A 17,260-nucleotide genomic window follows, 5' to 3' on the forward strand; every position below is an offset into this window, starting at 1 on the left:
AACGCTTATTGCGATTTTTTTTTACGAAAAATATGTAGAAGAAAAAGTATCGGCCTAAACTGAGGAAAAAAAATGTTTTTTTTATATATTTTTGGGGGATATTTATTATAGCAAAATGTAAAAAATATTAATTTTTTTCAAAATTGTCCCTCTATTTTTGTTTATAGCGCAAAAACTAAAAACCGCAGAGGTGATCAAATACCACCAAAAGAAAGCTCTATTTGTGGGAAAAAAAGGACGCCAATTTTGTTTGGGAGCCACGTCGCACGACCGCGCAATTGTCTGTTAAAGCGACGCAGTCCCGAATCGCAAAAAGTACTCTGGTCTTTGGGCAGCAATATGGTCCGGGGGGTAAGTGGTTAAAGATTAAAGTTGAGAAGCGGGGGGTGGGGGTGTTCTGCTGTCGGAAATCATTAAAGTGAGAAGCGGGGGGTGCTGACTTCTTACCTCTTCTCCCATGCAGCCAGCGAGTTGAGAAGTGGGGTGAGGGGCCGAAAATGACTTCTCACCAGGCGGGGCCTCTAGTAATTCTAGCAGCTTTGCGGGGCCCTAAGCAGCTTGCATAGTGAGCCTATAGGGCGGATCGGCCCTGTACACATGTGCAGGATGCCCGGTGGTAAAAAGTCCACCGGGAATCTCGAGTGGAAAACCGAGAACCTGCTCAGTAACTTTTTCCCCCTACACACGAGCGGGTTTCCCGACAGGAAAACTGCCATGAGAGCTTTGGTAGGGAATCCCGGCCCCTGTGTATGCTCCATCGCAGTGTTTCCCATAGGAAAACTGGTGGGTTAAAAACCGCTGGGAATCTCTGCAGGAAAAAAGAGAGCTGGTTCTCTTTTTTTCCCTGACAGTTTTCCTGTCAGGAAAACTGCGATGGAGCATACACACGGCCGGTTTTCCCAGCCAAAAGCTCTCATGGCAGTTTTCCTGACGGGTAAACCGGTGGTGTGCACGAGGCAAAAGAATTTAGCCAGGTTGTTGATAGACCATTATTCCTAAACTATAAGCACAGTTTATTGAACAGAATGGTACCAGCTGACTGGCAAAAAGCTAATGTGGTACCAGCATTCAAAAAAGGGCCCACACAGCGCCGCCTCCTCTATCACGCCACCCCTATAATTAGATCACTTTCCAAAACTCTGGTTGTGCTACATCTTTAATATGCCACCCAGTTCTCTGGTCTCTGGTCCTCAGGAAGGATGTGCTGGAACTAGAGAGAGTCCAGAGAAGGGCAACAGAGCTGATAAGGGGACTTGCGGACCTCAGTTATGAGGAACAACTACGAACATTAAACCTATTTTCCCTGGGGACGAGACACTTACAATATATAAATATTTGAATGGTGATTCCAGCATAGGGAAAAAATTATTTAGTCTAAGGTCGCTCAAGAAGACACGTGGCCACTCAATGAAGATGGAAGCGTTTTAATCGCAAACTGTGTAGGGTAGGGGTGCCTAACCTTTTAAAGAGCAAGGGCCACTTATGCGACTTGGTAACCGGTCGCGGGCCACAATGAGTGGAGTGGGTGGATGGCAGGCCACTCGGCTCTATAGAGCCCAATCTACTCTCAGCACACCAAACACGCAGGTAATAGAAGTCTATTGCTCAGAGCAGGTAACCCACAAGTGCACTTCTCTGTACCTGTGGATCAGTTTGAAAGCAGCCCAGTAACACCTGCAGAACAGATATGCCCATATATACACACACTGATTTTAGTAATAAAAACGTACCTAACGTAATAACAGTATTCTATTTTTTTTTTATTCCATCCCAGAGCAGGAATTAGTGGGCCACATCAGAGGGCTCTGCGGGCCACATGTGGCCCCCGGGACACTTGTTGGGTACACCTGGTGTAGGGGGTTCTTTACTATTAGAGCGGTAAGGATTTGCAAGTCCCTTCCACAACTGGTGATGTCAGTGAGGAGTGATGATAATTGTAAAAATCTCTTAGATGGGCATCCTAGCGAAACACAGCATACAGAGATACAGAAGTACAGTATATACATACACATACAGGTTGAACTGGCTGGACTGATGTCTTTATTTGACCTCACCAACTATGCAACTATGTAACTATGTAACTGTGGCTGAAGGAAATCTAAGCGATTAATGTCTTTTCATTTCTTTAATCATGACAGACCAAAAACTTAGATGTTCAGCTGCCTTAGGGCCTGTGTTGATGGGTCTTTGGCAAGCATGTCCAAAGTCCGGCCCACGGGCCAATTGCAGCCACATTCCGGTTTAATGTGGCCCCCCTGGTAATTTGGATATATACATACCCCAGGGCCACAAAATAAATATACTGGGCCAGATTCAAGAAGCACGCAAGGGCTTACTTGCTCCGGTGTAACGAGTGCTCCTGATTCAGGAACCTCGTTACACCGACTGCAGCCTAGGATGTGACAGACATAAGCCTCCTTATGCCTTCACATCCCAGGCTGCATTCTTGCGTTGGCCGCTAGGGGGCGCGGCCATTGTGATCGGCGTATAGTATGCAAATTGCATACTACCACCGATTCACAAAAGTTGCGCGGGCCCTGCGCACGCAAGGTACGGAGTTTCCGTACGGCGACTTTAGCATAAGGCTGCTCCTGCTAATAGCAGGCGCAACCAATGCTAAAGTATAGCTGCGCTTCCCGCTCGCGACGTTCAAATTTTACGTCGTTTACGTAAGTGAACCGTGAATGGCGCTGGACGCCATTCACGTTCACTTAGAAGCAAATGACGTCCTTGCGACGTCATTTGCCGCAATGCACGTCGGGAAAGTTTCCCGACGGAGCATGCGCTGTTTGCTCGGCGCGGGAGCGCGCCTAATTTAAATGATTCCCGCCCCCGGCGGGATCATTTACATTAGGCAGCCTTACGCCCAGCTGTTTAGCATATCGCCCGCGCAATTTACGGAGCAATTGCTCCGTGAATCGCGGGCAAAGCGCAATATTTGCGTGGGCGCAGAGAAAAATTTTTGCTCTTTGCCCACGCAAATATTGCGCGAATCTACCTGAATCTGGGCCACTGTATTTATCATCGCTGCCTCAGAGGGGACAGGGAAGGGGCAGGACAAGCGCCATCAGATTACATACAGGAGAAACTCCTGTTTACTCAGTGGCCTCTGTAATAGGAAGTCCCATCTTCTGGGCTGCCATTGGACGACTGTTCTGTCTATCATAGGAGGCGGGACTTTGTATTAAAGAGGCCGCCGTGTAAACAGGAGATTCTCCTGTATGTAAACTGTTGGTGATCGTCCCGCCCCATCTCTGTCCCCTCCGAGGCTGCAGATGGACGTCGATCAGGCTGCACTGATGGCAATGGTGAGGCTGCATTCATGGCAATGGTCTTTATTAAAAAAAAATCCTAAACTTTCCTTCTTAAATTGAAGGTGCACGTTATACGCCTATGCATGTTATACGCCGATAAATACGGTATATCCAAATAACATGCCCAAACTCATCCTTAGTCCTGAGCGGCGCTTGGGGATTCTTTGGGGCCACAAAAGATATACGTATATGTATATCCAAATAACACGCCCAAGCTAATCTCTTCACCACACACAGCTACAAAGGCAAGAGAATTATTGTTGGGCATTGGTTAGTGCTCAGACGTAAACACTTAGACCGAATTTTAATGGTTCAAAGAATGTCAGGCAAAATGGTCGGCCCTCACGCATGTTCACTTAATCAAATCTGGCATTTTTATAGCACTGATCGCTGTATAAATGACAATGGTCCCAAAAATGTGTCAAAAGTGTCCGATGTGTCCGCCATAATGTCACAGTCATGATAAAAATCGCTGATCGCCGCCATTAGTAGTAAAAAAAAATATTAATAAAAATGCCATAAAACTATCTAGACGCTATAACTTTTGCGCAAACCAATCAATAAACGCTTATTGCAATTTTTTTTACCATAAATATGTAGAAGAATACGTATCGGCCTAAACTGAGGAAAAAAAATGTTTTTTATAAATATTTTGGGGGATATTTATTATAGCAAAAAGTAAAAAATATTGATTTTTTTTTAAAATTGTCGCTATATTTTTGTTTATAGCGCAAAAAATAAAAACCGTAGAGGTGATCAAATACCACCAAAAGAAAACTTTTTTTGTGGGGAAAAAAGGACGTCAATTTTGTTTGGGAGCAACGTCGCACGACTGCGCAATTGCCAGTTAAAGCGATGCAGTGCCGAATCGCAAAAAGAGGCCTGGTCCTTTAGCTGCATTATGGTCCGGGGCTGAAGTGGTTAAGCAGGTCAGAAGGAGGCCAACTGCACCTGTCAATGAATTCAAAACCTCAGAAATGTCACAAACTGATGCTATTGACAGTTGCTAAATACCTGTTGCCACAGGCCTAGGGTGACCGCATTTCCAAACGGCCATTCAGGGACCCCCTTCCCAAAAATAAGCTTGTGCTGTAATGAATCACAGCACAGCTGGGGCGGCGGATGCACTGATCACACCCCCAAAAAAGGCAGCCGCATCGCCACTTTACTCACAAACAGCATGTGTCCTAACTGGCCAAGACCCGTTTTACCTTGTTCCAACGCTGGCTTTACACTGCCCTGCTGTAATTAGACACAAGGGGGCAGATCCATAAAGTTATTACGCCGCGTAATTTCAAATTTTGCGCGTCTTATCTTTGTTTTGTATCCACAAAACAAGATACGACGGCATCTCGGCTATATCTGACAGGCGTACGTCTTAGTACGCCGTCGGATCTAAGCTGCAATTTTTCGGCGGCTGCTAGGTGGCGTTTCCGTCGAATTCCGCGTCGAGTATGCAAATTAGCTAGTTACGGCGATCCACGAACGTACGTCCGGTCGGCACATTGTTTTTACGTCGTTTGCGTTCGGCTTTTTCCGGCGTATAGTTAAAGCTGGTATTCTGAGGCGTACTCAATGTTAAGTATGGCCGTCGTTCCTGCGTCCAATTTTGAATTTTTTACGCCATTTGCGTAAGTCGTTCGCGAATAGGAATTTGCGTAGAATGACGTCACCGTCGTAAGCATTGGCTGGTTCTGGTTTAATTTCGAGCATGCGCACTGGGATACCCCCACGGACGGCGCATGCGCAGTTAAAATAAAACGTTGTTTACGTCAGGTCACGACGTATTTACATAAAACACGCCCCATCACATCCATTTGAATTCCGCGCCTTTACGCCGCCAGAGTTACACTACGTGGCCGTAACTTACGGCGCAAATTCTTTGAGGATTCTAAATAAAAGAAATAAGTTACGGCGGCGTAGTGTATCTTAGATACGCTGCGCCCGGCACAGAGGTACGTGGATCTGCCCCAAGAGGTGGGATTTATGATTTCTCCATTCACAAGAAGGGGTAGGGATTGTGCCTCTCCAGGCATTCCCGGCCAGGACATTGAGGACAAGTGCTGTCAGTGAGTAAAGCAGCTATGTGGTGGCCTTTTTTGGGGGCAACAGATAGAGGGGAGGGGGCGGTGGCTGTGTCAGCTTCATTCCGGGACACTGTATTGTCCTGGAATGAAGGTGCCCGGGACCTGGGACAGACTTGCAAAATGCGGGACTGTCCCGGGCAATCCAGGGCACATGGTCACACTACACAGGCCCTAAGGCCAGTTCAGCTAATTACCTGCAAATTACAGTTAAATAAAATAAAATTGTTCTCAATGAACTTATATAAGCCTCTCGCACACATTGAATACAACCTAACTGGAAGACACATCTGTATCCTTTGTATGGGGATTGTATGATGCGCACATGTTGTTGCTGTTGGAAAAGCACCACAACAGTGTACCCTGCACGTGGGATCGCGTACATCGCTCACTTTTATTGTAACAGAACAGATGTATCTTTCACTGTGGCTACAATGCTTTTTTCAGTGAATTCATGGCTGAATAAATGTGTATGTAGCCTCAGAGCACGTGGAAATGTTAAGAAAAATCCCCTAAAAAAACAGTTAGTTCTTCATTTGTTGTTAAAGAATGTTCAGTACAGCTGTTTGTGAGAACTTGGTACGGAAAAGTTGATGCATCAGCTCTTTGTCCAGGAAGTGGAACTTGCAAAAACACCACTCTCCTTATTACAAGTATAGTGCAGCCTAAACATCCGTCAGAGCTGGGTGAAAACTTTCTGCTATTTATTTCCAGAGACCCAGGCTGCCCTTCTGCAGTGACTGGAGATGGCTATGGTGGTCTTTAGATCTTCTATTCTGGTTGCCATTCTCTCTGTTCTGCCAACAGGGCACATGATTCCATTGCCCCCCCGCCAGAGCAATGTTAGATATAATGTGGTTATGGTGATGAGTGATTCTTTTGTAAGTATCCATTTCTGTTTATGATATGTTATGTTTCTACTCTGCTTTGTTTCTTAAAGGAATAGTAATAGTAATACTAAATTACTACTACTAAACTACACTCCATAAGAGAGGCAGAAATCACAACATGATGTGTAGAGTTGGGCAACTGTTTCTATTTGATTGTGCAATCTCTGCATGAAATGTATTTAAAGGGGCACTAAATAATGGTTTATAAAAAATATATAAGGATGTATTCTGAACTCAAATGTACCTTCTTTTGCTTTTTTTGTTTTTTTGCTGCTTTGATCCAACTTTCTGTTAGGCCTCATGTATGCTGCTGCTGGTAAACGGACGTTTAGGAGCAGTTGGGCATTTTCTTCAGCTGTCCCTGAACTCTCCTCCATGTTGTCTTATCAGTACGTATACACAGGGTCGTTTATAGTAATTTCTAGGCAGTTGAGTTTAGAAGCATTTATTGGAACGTAAAAAAATATGCGTTCAGGACTGATGTTCAGAGACATTTGAAACGCCAAATGCCAGAAACAGCCTGCAAATGTTGCTAAACGCTATAGTGTTTAGTTTACAGATGTTTTTCATTTTAACAAAAAAAAAAATATATATCTTTTTAAAATGCTTCTAGACACAAACGTGGAACGTAAACGCAGCAAAACGGATGTATTTAGACACTGATTTCTCGCTGTTAATTTAAATCGTTTAAGAGAGGTTAAACTATGTCCCGTGTACATGAAGCCTAATGCCGCATACACACGGTCGTTTTTTGTGATGAAAAAAAAAATGACATTTTTAAAAACATCATTTAAAATGACCGTGTGTGGGGAAAAACGTTGTTTTATGTCTTCTGAAAAACGACAAAAAAAATAATTCGAACATGCTTCAATTTTTTATGTCGTTTTTCAAAACGTCGTTTTTTGTGTCATTTAAAATGATAGTGTGTGGGTAAAACGACGTTTAAAACAACGTTTTTAAACCCGCGCATGCTCAGAAGCAAGTTATGACGCGAGCTTGAATGGAACAGAGTGCTGTCGTACGTGCTGAACGTAACCGCGCTTTGCTAGAGCATTTTGAAAAAAACAATGGTGTGTAGGCAACGTCGTTTTTTAAAATGAAGTTTGAAAAACGTTGTTTTGTTTCATGATAAAAAACGTTGTTTTATTTTATCACAAAAAACGACCGTGTGTACGCGGCATTAGGGCCCTTTCACACTAGAGGACGGCATGTCCGTATTTCATCCATCTGTTTTCGGATAAAATATGGACATACATGTATCCCTATGGGATAGCGGGTGTCAGCAGATGTTCATCGTGTCCGCTATTATCCGATTCTGCAGACGGAGGAAAATCCTATTTTTCCATCTGTCTGCAGAGCGGATCGGGTGAACACGGACAAACAGTCCATGTTCATCCTATCCCCCCATAGGGGAGAGCGGAGATCTGACAGGGTGGTCCCTGCACAATGTGCAGGGACTGCCCTGTCATCTGCCGGCTCAGCGGGGATCAACGGAGCGATCCCCGCTGAGCAAGCGGATGAGACATGTACGGATCCTCACGGGATCCGTACATGTGAAAAGGGCCTTAGAGGGTGGCTATGTTTGTTCTTTGTGGTCCCACTTTATATACAGTGCCTTGAATAAGTATTCATACTCCTTGAAATGTTCCACATTTTGTCATGTTACAACCAAAAACATAAATGTATTTTATTGGGATTTAATGTGATAGACCAGGGATATGCAATTAGCGGACCTCCAGCTGTTGCAGAACTACAAGTCCCATGATGCATAGCAGACACTCTGACAGCCACAAGCATGACACCCAGAGGCAGAGGCATGATGGGTAGTTTTGCAACAGCTGGAGGTCCACAAATTGCATATCCCTGCGATAGATCAACACAATGTGGCACATAATTGTGGAGCGGAAGGAAAATGATATATGGTTTTCAAAATTTTTAAATCTGAAAAGTGTGGCGTGCATTTGTATTCAGCCCAGTTTACTCTAAAATCCCTAACTAAAATCTAGTGCAACCAATTGCCTTCAGAAGTCACCTAATTAGTAAATAGAGTACACCTGTGTTACATTGAATCTCAGTATAAATACGGCTGTTCTGTGAAGCCCTCAGATGTTTGTTAGAGAACCTTGATGAACAAACAGCATTATGAAGGCCAAGGAACATACCAGACAGGTCAGGGATAAAGTTGTGGAGAAGTCTAAAGCACGATTAAGTTATAAAAAACATCCCAAGCTTTGAACATCTCATGGAGCACTGTTCAATCCATCAGCCGAAAATGGAAAGAGTATAGCACAACTGCAAACCTACCAAGACATGATTGTCCTCCTAAACTGACAGGCCGGGCAAGGAGAGAATTAATCAGAGAAGCAGCCAAGCAGCCATTGGTAACTGTGGAGGAGCTGCAGGAATCCACAGCTCAGGTGGGAGACTCTGTCTACAGGACAACTATTCGTGCACTTCACAAATCTGGTCTTTATGGAAGAGTGGCAAGAAGAAAGCCATTGTTGAAGGAAAGCCATAAGAAGTCCCGCTTGCAGTTTGCGAGAAGCCATGTGGGGGACACAGCAAACTTGGAAGAAGGTTCTCTGGTTAGACCAGATCAAAACTGAACTTTTTGGTCTAAAAGCAAAATGCTATGTGTGGTGAAAAACTAACACTGCACATCACCCTGAACACACCATCCCCACCGTGAAACATGGTGGTGGCAGCATCATTTTGTGAGGATGCTTTTCTTCAGCAGGGACAGGGCAGTGGTCATATTGAAGGTGTGTTTGGGGTTGTTATGTTGGAATACTGCCCTGCGGCCCAATCCGAAGGGAGGGGATCATGATCTGCTTTAGTATGTTGGCATTCATGGTTACCTCAATGAACTGTAGCTCCCCAGTGCCGGCAGTACTCATGAAGCCCCAGACCATGACACTCCCACCACCATGCTTGACTGTAGGCAAGACACTCTTGTCTTTGTACTCCTCACCTGGTTGACGCCACACAGGCTTGACACCATCTGAACCAAGTAAGTTTATCTTGGTCTCATCAGACCACAGATTTCAATAATCCATGTACTTTGTCTGCTTGTCTTTGGCAAACTGTTTGCAGGCTTTTTGTGCATTATCTTTAGAAGAGGCTTCCTTCTGGGGTGACAGCCATGCAGACCAATTTGATGCAGTCTGCGGCATATGGTCTGAGCACTAGCAGGCTGACCCCCCCCCCCCCCCCCCCCCCCACCCCTTCAACCTCTGCAGCAATGCTGGCAGAACTCATACGTTTATTTCCCAAAGACAACCTCTGGATATGGTGCTGACCATGGCAAGGCCTGTTCTCAGTGGAACCTGTCCTGTTAAACCGCTGTATGGTCTTGGCCACCGTGCTGCAGCTCAGTTTCAGGGTCTTGGCAATCTTCTTATAGCCTAGGTTATCTTCATGGAGAGCAACCATTCTTTTTTTCAGATCCTCAGAGAATTCTTTGCCATGAGGTGCCATGTTGAACTTCCAGTGACCAGTATGAGAGAGTGAGAATGATAACACCAAATTTAACACACCTGCTCCCCATTCACACATGAGACCTTGTAATAGTAACGAGTCACATGACATCAAAGAGGGAAAATGGCTAATTGGGCCGAATTTGGACATTTTCACTTAGGGGTGTACTCACTTTTGTTGGCAGTAATTTTGACATTGAGTTATTTTGAGGGAACAGCAAACTTACACTTTTATACAAACTTTACAATCACTACTTTACATTATAGCAAAGTGTAAGTTCTTCAGTGTTGTCACATGAAAAGATATAATAAAATATTTACAAAAATACTCACTTTTGTGAGATACTGTATAAATATACTTTCATATAGGGAAGGATTCCTCAGTAACCCCAGATTGTGTCTCCTTGGTTTTTGGGCCCAAGAGTAGCAGCAAGTATTGGTGCCGCATTTGTATGATCCATTATTGGTAAGCCATGTTTTCACTATAGATCAGGGGTGCTCAACCAGTGGCCCGGGGGCCACAGGTGGCCCGCGGAGCCCTCTGATGTGGCCCGCGACCTCCTGCTCTGGGATGGAATAGAATACTGTTAATAAAGGTAAGTTTATTACTAAAATCACAGCATATATATAGGCATATCTGTCTATTGCAAAGTACAGGAAAGCCAAAAGTACACTGCGTTGGTAAATCACAGCGCATCAGTGTGAAAACAGCCTAGGGTCCCTTTTACACGGACAGTCCGACCCAATTGGACCCTCCATTCACCTCTAAGGCCGCGTACACACGGTCGGTCAAAACCGATGGAAACGGACTGAAGGACCGTTTCATCGGTCCAAACCGATGGTGTGTGGGCCCCATTGGTCAGTTACCCTTTGTGTCAAAAATGTTAGAACTTGCTTTAAAATTTAACCGATGGACGCCTAACCGATAGGTCAAAACCAACGGTTAGTACGCGAAAGCATCGGTTAAAAATCCATGCATGCTCAGAATCAAGTCAACGCATGCTTAGAAGCATTGAACTTCATTTTTCTCAGCACGTCGTTGTGTTTTACGTCACCGCGTTGGACTTGATCGGTTTTTTAACTTATGGTGTGTAGGCACATCAGACCATCAGTCCGCTTCATCGGTTAACCGATGAGAACGGTCCTTCGGACCGTTCTCATCGGATGGACCGACCGTTTGTACGAGGCTTAAGGAGTGGCAGATGTAAACCGACTTGTGTCCTACCTCCAATCTGATCCGCTAAAAAAGATTATAGTGGGCTATGTCCGTGTCTGCTCTGCATATGCAGAGCAGACATGAACCTGCCACCCACCCGCACCATTTATTGTGGCCCGCGACCGTTTACCAAGTCACTTAACTGGTCCTCGCACTTCAAAAGGTTGGGCACCCCTGCTATAGATGATGATGAAAATAGGCTAGGTGACAGGAGAGTGCACAGATTTTGGGGCTCTCCCGCTGGAGAATTTACAACTCTTGTTGAGAATATTACGTAACTAAGTGTCAGGAAAAAGGATTGGCAGGTTTTTCTTAATTTCTGTGATTTTTCCATATTCGGCTGAGTATGTTGTGACAAAAGTCACCCGACTATCTGAAACACCTCATCCATGGTTTTTCTACTATTCCTACCAGCGTAAGTAACCCGAAAGAGTGTCTCTTTGACACTCCTTAGCTAACGGTAAAACTCAAGAGATCATAGTTTTGGGATATTTTCTCTGTCTCAACCTGTCTCTAATGGTGTTAAATTCAGTATTAAAAGCCAATTCTGTACAGCAATTCCTCCTAGCCCATAGGAATTCCCTTATGTGGATTACTCTGACCGTAAGTCAAAAATCAAAAAGAAAATTGACAGATAATAACAAAAAGGCTTTTAGTTCACTGGCATAGGAGCTATCCTGTAATGACGTAAGATCTAAATGATGGGGAATGGATAAATACAGCGCATGAACATCTAAGGCCTCGTACACACCGTTTTTCTCGTCGAGTTCCCTGTGTAGCCGCCGAGGATCTCGGCGAGCCAAATTTTCCCATTCCCGTTGGGGAAAAAGAAGACATGCTTTCTTTTTGGCCCGACGAGATCCTCGTCGGTTTCCTCGTCGAAAAGTGTACACACGACCGGTTTCCTCGGCAAAAAAAAAAACCCAGCAAGCTTCTTGCTGGTTTTTGCCGAGAAACTCGGCCATGTGTACGAGGCCTGATGTGACCTACACAAAATCTTCCAATCAATGTAAACCCTTATGTGGTTGAGTAACATTTTGGTGTCCCTAACCTTTCCTGGAAGCGTAAGGACCAGAGGTTAGAGTTGGGCATCTGTCTATTTCTCCCACAATAGGTCTACCCTGAATAGTGTTAGAGACTTTGTGGATCTTGGGCAAAGGATGGAATACAGATATGACTGGCTCTTTAGCAATCATTCCACAGTCTTATTACTGATAACTATCCTATCATTTTGACACTTTTTTTTTTTACAGCTGGTAGTAGGATTAAGGGGGAGAACTCAATATGTAGCATTGCCCCCCAATAATCTGCTAGCTTGAGCTTTATATTGGTCTACACTGACCACTGAACCACCTTTATTAGCCTCCTGTATTACTAGATCATGACAATCCCAGATTGTGTGAAGATCTATTCTGAATTGATACAGATAAAGAGGTGAGTTCATATTCGATTCCTCCTGAAATGCATCCATAGACGCTCATCTTGCTTGAACAGGATAGAAATATGTGTCACTTGTAGTTAGAAGACACACATCCTTACCACATGAGCTCTAGTTAGAAAGTGCCTTAAGCTGCTCTAGGGGTAATTGGGCACGTAGATCATGAAGCGAAGCAGAAGTATGTGAAGCATATGCTGTATCCAGTGTATATTTTTTCCTGATCAAGAACCAAAGTGTTCTCTAAATATACTGGGCCAGATCCACGTAGCCTGGCGCATTGTTGCGTCCGGCGTAGCGTATCTCTGATACACTACGCCGCCGTAACTTACAGCGTATTTTCCTTATCCTCAAAGAATTTGCGCCGTAAGTTACGGCGGCGTAGTGTAACTTTGGCGGCGTAAGGGCGCGCAATTCAAATGGATGTGATGGGGGCGTGTTTTATGTAAATACGTCTTGACCCGACGTAAATGACGTCTTTTTTGAACGGCGCATGCGCCGTCCGTGGGGGTATCCCAGTGCGCATGCTCGAAATTAACCCGCAACAAGCCAATGCTTACGACGTGAACGTCATTCTACGCAAAGCCCTATTCGCGAACGACTTACGCAAACGACGTAAAAAATTAAAAATTTGACGCGGGAACGACGGCCATACTTAACATAGGATACGCCGCATATAGCAGGGGTAACTATACGCCGAAAAAAGCTTTACGGAAACGACGTAAAAAAATGAACCGGCCGGGCGTACGTTCCTGGAACGCCGTATCTAGCTAATTTGTATACTCGACACGGAAATCGACGGAAACGCCACCTAGCGGCCAGCGTAAATATGCACCTTAGATCCGACGGCGTACTAAGGCGTACGCCAGTCGGATCTAGCAAAGCTTCAGGCGTATCTTGTTTTGTGGATACAAAACAAAGATACGCCGCAGCAAAGTAGAAGTTACACGGCGTATCAATAGATACGCCAGCGTAACTTCTTTGTGGATCTGCCCCACTGTTTCTAATGAATCTGTAAACATCTAACACTGTGAAAAAAAGATCAAAGTGTCTCATTGGAGAGATTGCTAACATACTAGAGAGAAGGCTCAGTTCAGCAGGGGAAAGAGAATTACATGAGAAGTTCACAAAATTGGTAGTGCAGTGTACTAGTCTCCATTTGCGTTGAGGGTGGCGTTTGTAAGGAATGTGGCCTTCTACCTCTCCCTCCTCTTCTCTGTCTTGTAAGGGCTATTGTTTCTCTTTGTGTTTCTTTTGCTCAGTTTAGTTTTTTGGGGTGATTTGGGATGCACACTGCTGTCCTGTGAGAACACAGCACTCACACATAACCTGGAGGTTGTAATGGAGCAGGAATTCAATGTGCCGGTAGTATCCAGCCTGTCACCTGACTGTTCTGAGGAGGATAAGTTCAGCTTTTATAACATGCAACATTATTATAAATATACTGCACCGCCTTCCCCTGATCCCCCGGTTTGACACCGACATACATTCACATTCATCATTCATTCACTGTGAATGGGAAAACTACAAATACCGACAGCATTTGTGGCTGTTGGCTTGTGTTCTTAATGAACTACCAGGACATTGTGGATCGCACTAGGTAGTCCATTGAGCTTTCTGTCAGAGTGTTATGCCGCGTACACACGATTTTTAAGCATGAAAGAAAATGTCGTTTTTCAGCATGTCTAAAAAACAATGTTTTCCCAACTTCATCATTAAAACGATGTTGCCTACACACCATCGTTTTTAAAAAATGATCTAGCAAAGCGCAGTGAAGTACAACACGTACAATGGCACTTTAAAGGGGAAGTTCCATTCGCCTTTGGGCTGCTTTAGCTGATTCCGTGTTAGTAAAAGACAATTTGCGCTTTTTTGTCTGTTACAGCGTGATGAATGTGCTCACTCCATTATGAACAGTAGTTTTACCAGAACCCGTCTCATAACTTGCTTCTGTGCATGCGCGGGTTTTTTACTTCGTTTTAGCCCACACACGATCATTTTTTACAACCCGAAAAACGACATCGTTTAAAACAACGTTAAAAAATGCAGCATGTTCGAAAAAATTTTTTTTTCGTTTTTCAGAACCTGAAAAATGATGTGCAGCCCACACACGATCATTTTAAATTACGTTTTTTAAAAACAATGTTTTTTTCATGCTGAAAAATGATTGTGTGTACGCGGCATAACTGCCTGCTCACATCAGAAGTACGGGCAAACAGCTACACAGACAGTCCGCTGGACTGTGGCATTACACTCCAGCCGATAAATAGTTGTGGTTTATATGTGTAGCTTTTCCAGAATTTCTGGTTTGTTTTTAATGACAATGTGGTCATTTTTAATATGGTGATTTTCTAGCATTTGGTATATTTTGTACTTTACATTTTGTATATAACTTTTGTACTTAAAGGGTCACTAAAGGAATTTTTTTTAGCTAAATAGCTTCCTTTACCTTACTGCAGTCCTGGTTTCATGTCCTTATTGTTCGTTTTTGCTTTGAAGTTGCTGTAATTCTGCTGTGATCTCCACACTTCCTGGTTGTCTGACTCCTTATAACCACCTTTTCACGGTGGTCTAAGCTGTCATTACTGTGTGTCTAAAACTTAACAGAACCAATCAGATTCATTTTAAAAACAAAACACTGCCCTGGATTTGTTTGTTTTTGTTCTGTGGGTCTCTTTACTTCACAGAAACATGAAACCAGTTTAAAACCGAAAGTGAAACTAGAGGCACATTATATGATTGAATTTAATCTATTTTTAATCATTTTTAAAAGGAATCAGTTAACTTTTATGTCTCTATACCCTGTAAACAGTCATTTCAGCAAAAAAATTGTTTTCCTTTAGTGACCCTTTAATAAGTAATATAGGTTAAATTGCTTGGTCTATTATGGGTAACTACTTTTTTGTGGCTTTCCTTAGCCAATGTTTATATTAAAATTGGTCCAATCAATGTCCAACTATACTTCACAATAAGCGATATTAAGAAATATCTTGGCATGTTCAGTACTATTGTAGTTGCAGTATATTGTACTATACAGTACTATTGTAGTTTTTGTTCCTGGATATAAAAGCGATCAGTCAGCCAACAAAATCTAACCTTGTAACTACCAAATTAATATTTCATTACAGGATGGGCGGCTGACAAGTACCTTGGATAGTCAGGTGGTGTCTCTTCCAAATCTAAACTTCATGAAACATCATGGGGCTGTGTTTCTTAACGCGTATACAAATGCTCCGATCTGCTGCCCATCTCGATCAGGTATAAAACTGATGAGGGATTCGGGGAGAGATTTAGCTGGAAGAGAAAATAGTACAATTCTTTGTATTAACAGATATGGATAGTTCAATGATTTACTACCCTTGGCTTAGTGGTGGGAAAGCTCAATGGGAACACCATATCCAAAATTAGGTTTTGGCTTATGCTATGTTTTAATGTTCTTGTAATTATCTCTAATAGGTAGATTCACAAAGAGTTAGGCCGGCTTATCAGTAGATAAGCCGACCTGACTCCGAATCTACGCCGCCGTATGTTTAAGCGTATGCTCAAACAGGGATACGCTTAAACAAAGCTAAGATAGGACGGCTTGCACTGTTCTATCTTAGCTTGCAATTTTTCGGATGGCCGCTAGGTGGCGCTTCCATTGCGGCCGGCGTAGATTATGTAAATAAGCTTGTACGCCGATTCCCGAACGTACGCCAGCCCGCCGCAGTCGAATTACGTCGTTTCTGTAAGGCCTTAGGCGGCCTAAAGTTATTCCACCTATGAGGTGGATTAACAATGTTAAAGTATGGCCGCCATTCCCGCCGCGAGGTTCGAATTTTTTACGTTGTTTGCGTAAGTCGTCCGCGAATCGGGAGTTACGTCGTTTACGTCCACGTCGAAATCAATAGGCCCGTACGGCGTACTTAGCCGCAATGCGCACTGGGAAATGTAGGCGCCCGGCGCATGCGCAGTAGCAAAAAAGTTAAAAAACCTGAGGTCAAGCCTCATTTCCATACAACACGCCCCCCTCCAACCAATTTGAATTAGGCGCCCTTACACCCGCTCGTTTTAGGCTACGCCGCCGTAGATTAGCAGGTAAGTAGATTGAAAATCACTACTAGCCTAGCTAACTTACGGCGGTGTAGCCTAAACAGGCTAGGCTACGCCGCCCTAAAGTTATTCCAATGTACCTGAATCTACCTATAAATGTTTATCCTTCCTCTTCTAATCTGAGTGCTGCTGTGAAGAGAATCATATGATGCTGCACAGCTTTGGGGGCATTTAGGTGTGGGAGTGGGTACCTGTCAAAGCTATGCAGTCACCACATCTAAGGATTGTTAAGCTGCAATATGTTACATGTTTGGTTTTGGGTTAAATACTGCTTTAAGTCATGCATTGGTGTCCACTCTTCATCTGTGTTTTTTCTATGTGCCTTGTTCACGCTAAAATAATGTGTAGATGTGCATTACCTTAAAATGCCACATGTCTGATTTTTAATACAATGTAAATGCAACACAGTGCAACTGAAAGTAGAGAAGTAAAAATTTGTTTTTAGTATTTTGACCCTTCCAGGGACCCGACCCTTCCCAAAGGATCCCATTAAAACACATGTCAATGTGCATAAAACTGAAAACAGCTATAGAGGTCAGAGATGCTGTGTTAAAGCTCTTTTACTGCTTGCTGAGAATGTAAATACTTTAGACCAGTGGCGGCTGGTGCTCAATGTTCTTGGGGGAGGGCCCGCATGTGCATTAGGGGCCGAATGCATGGATTAGAGGGGGGGGGAAACCCCTGTACCCAGGGCTCAAGTTCTGCGGGAACGCGTGGGAACGGAGTTCCTGCACTTTTTTCACAGCAGGAACG

At 43.9% G+C, this 17,260-nt stretch overlaps 1 protein-coding gene across 1 annotated transcript in view; it reads left to right on the forward strand.

The window, feature by feature from the left end:
- Positions 1-6,027: 6,027 nt before the first annotated feature.
- Positions 6,028-17,260, forward strand: part of ARSK (arylsulfatase family member K) — a 97,966-nt gene continuing 86,733 nt past the window's right edge. The window contains exons 1-2 of the mRNA XM_040342368.1: positions 6,028-6,279; positions 15,544-15,673. Coding sequence (XP_040198302.1) covers positions 6,145-6,279; positions 15,544-15,673 — 265 coding nt within the window. The 5' untranslated portion in view covers positions 6,028-6,144. The remainder of the gene's footprint in view (positions 6,280-15,543; positions 15,674-17,260) is intronic.

The sequence above is a fragment of the Rana temporaria genome, chromosome 1, assembly GCF_905171775.1.
Source record: "Rana temporaria chromosome 1, aRanTem1.1, whole genome shotgun sequence".
NCBI classification, from domain to species: domain Eukaryota; kingdom Metazoa; phylum Chordata; class Amphibia; order Anura; family Ranidae; genus Rana; species Rana temporaria.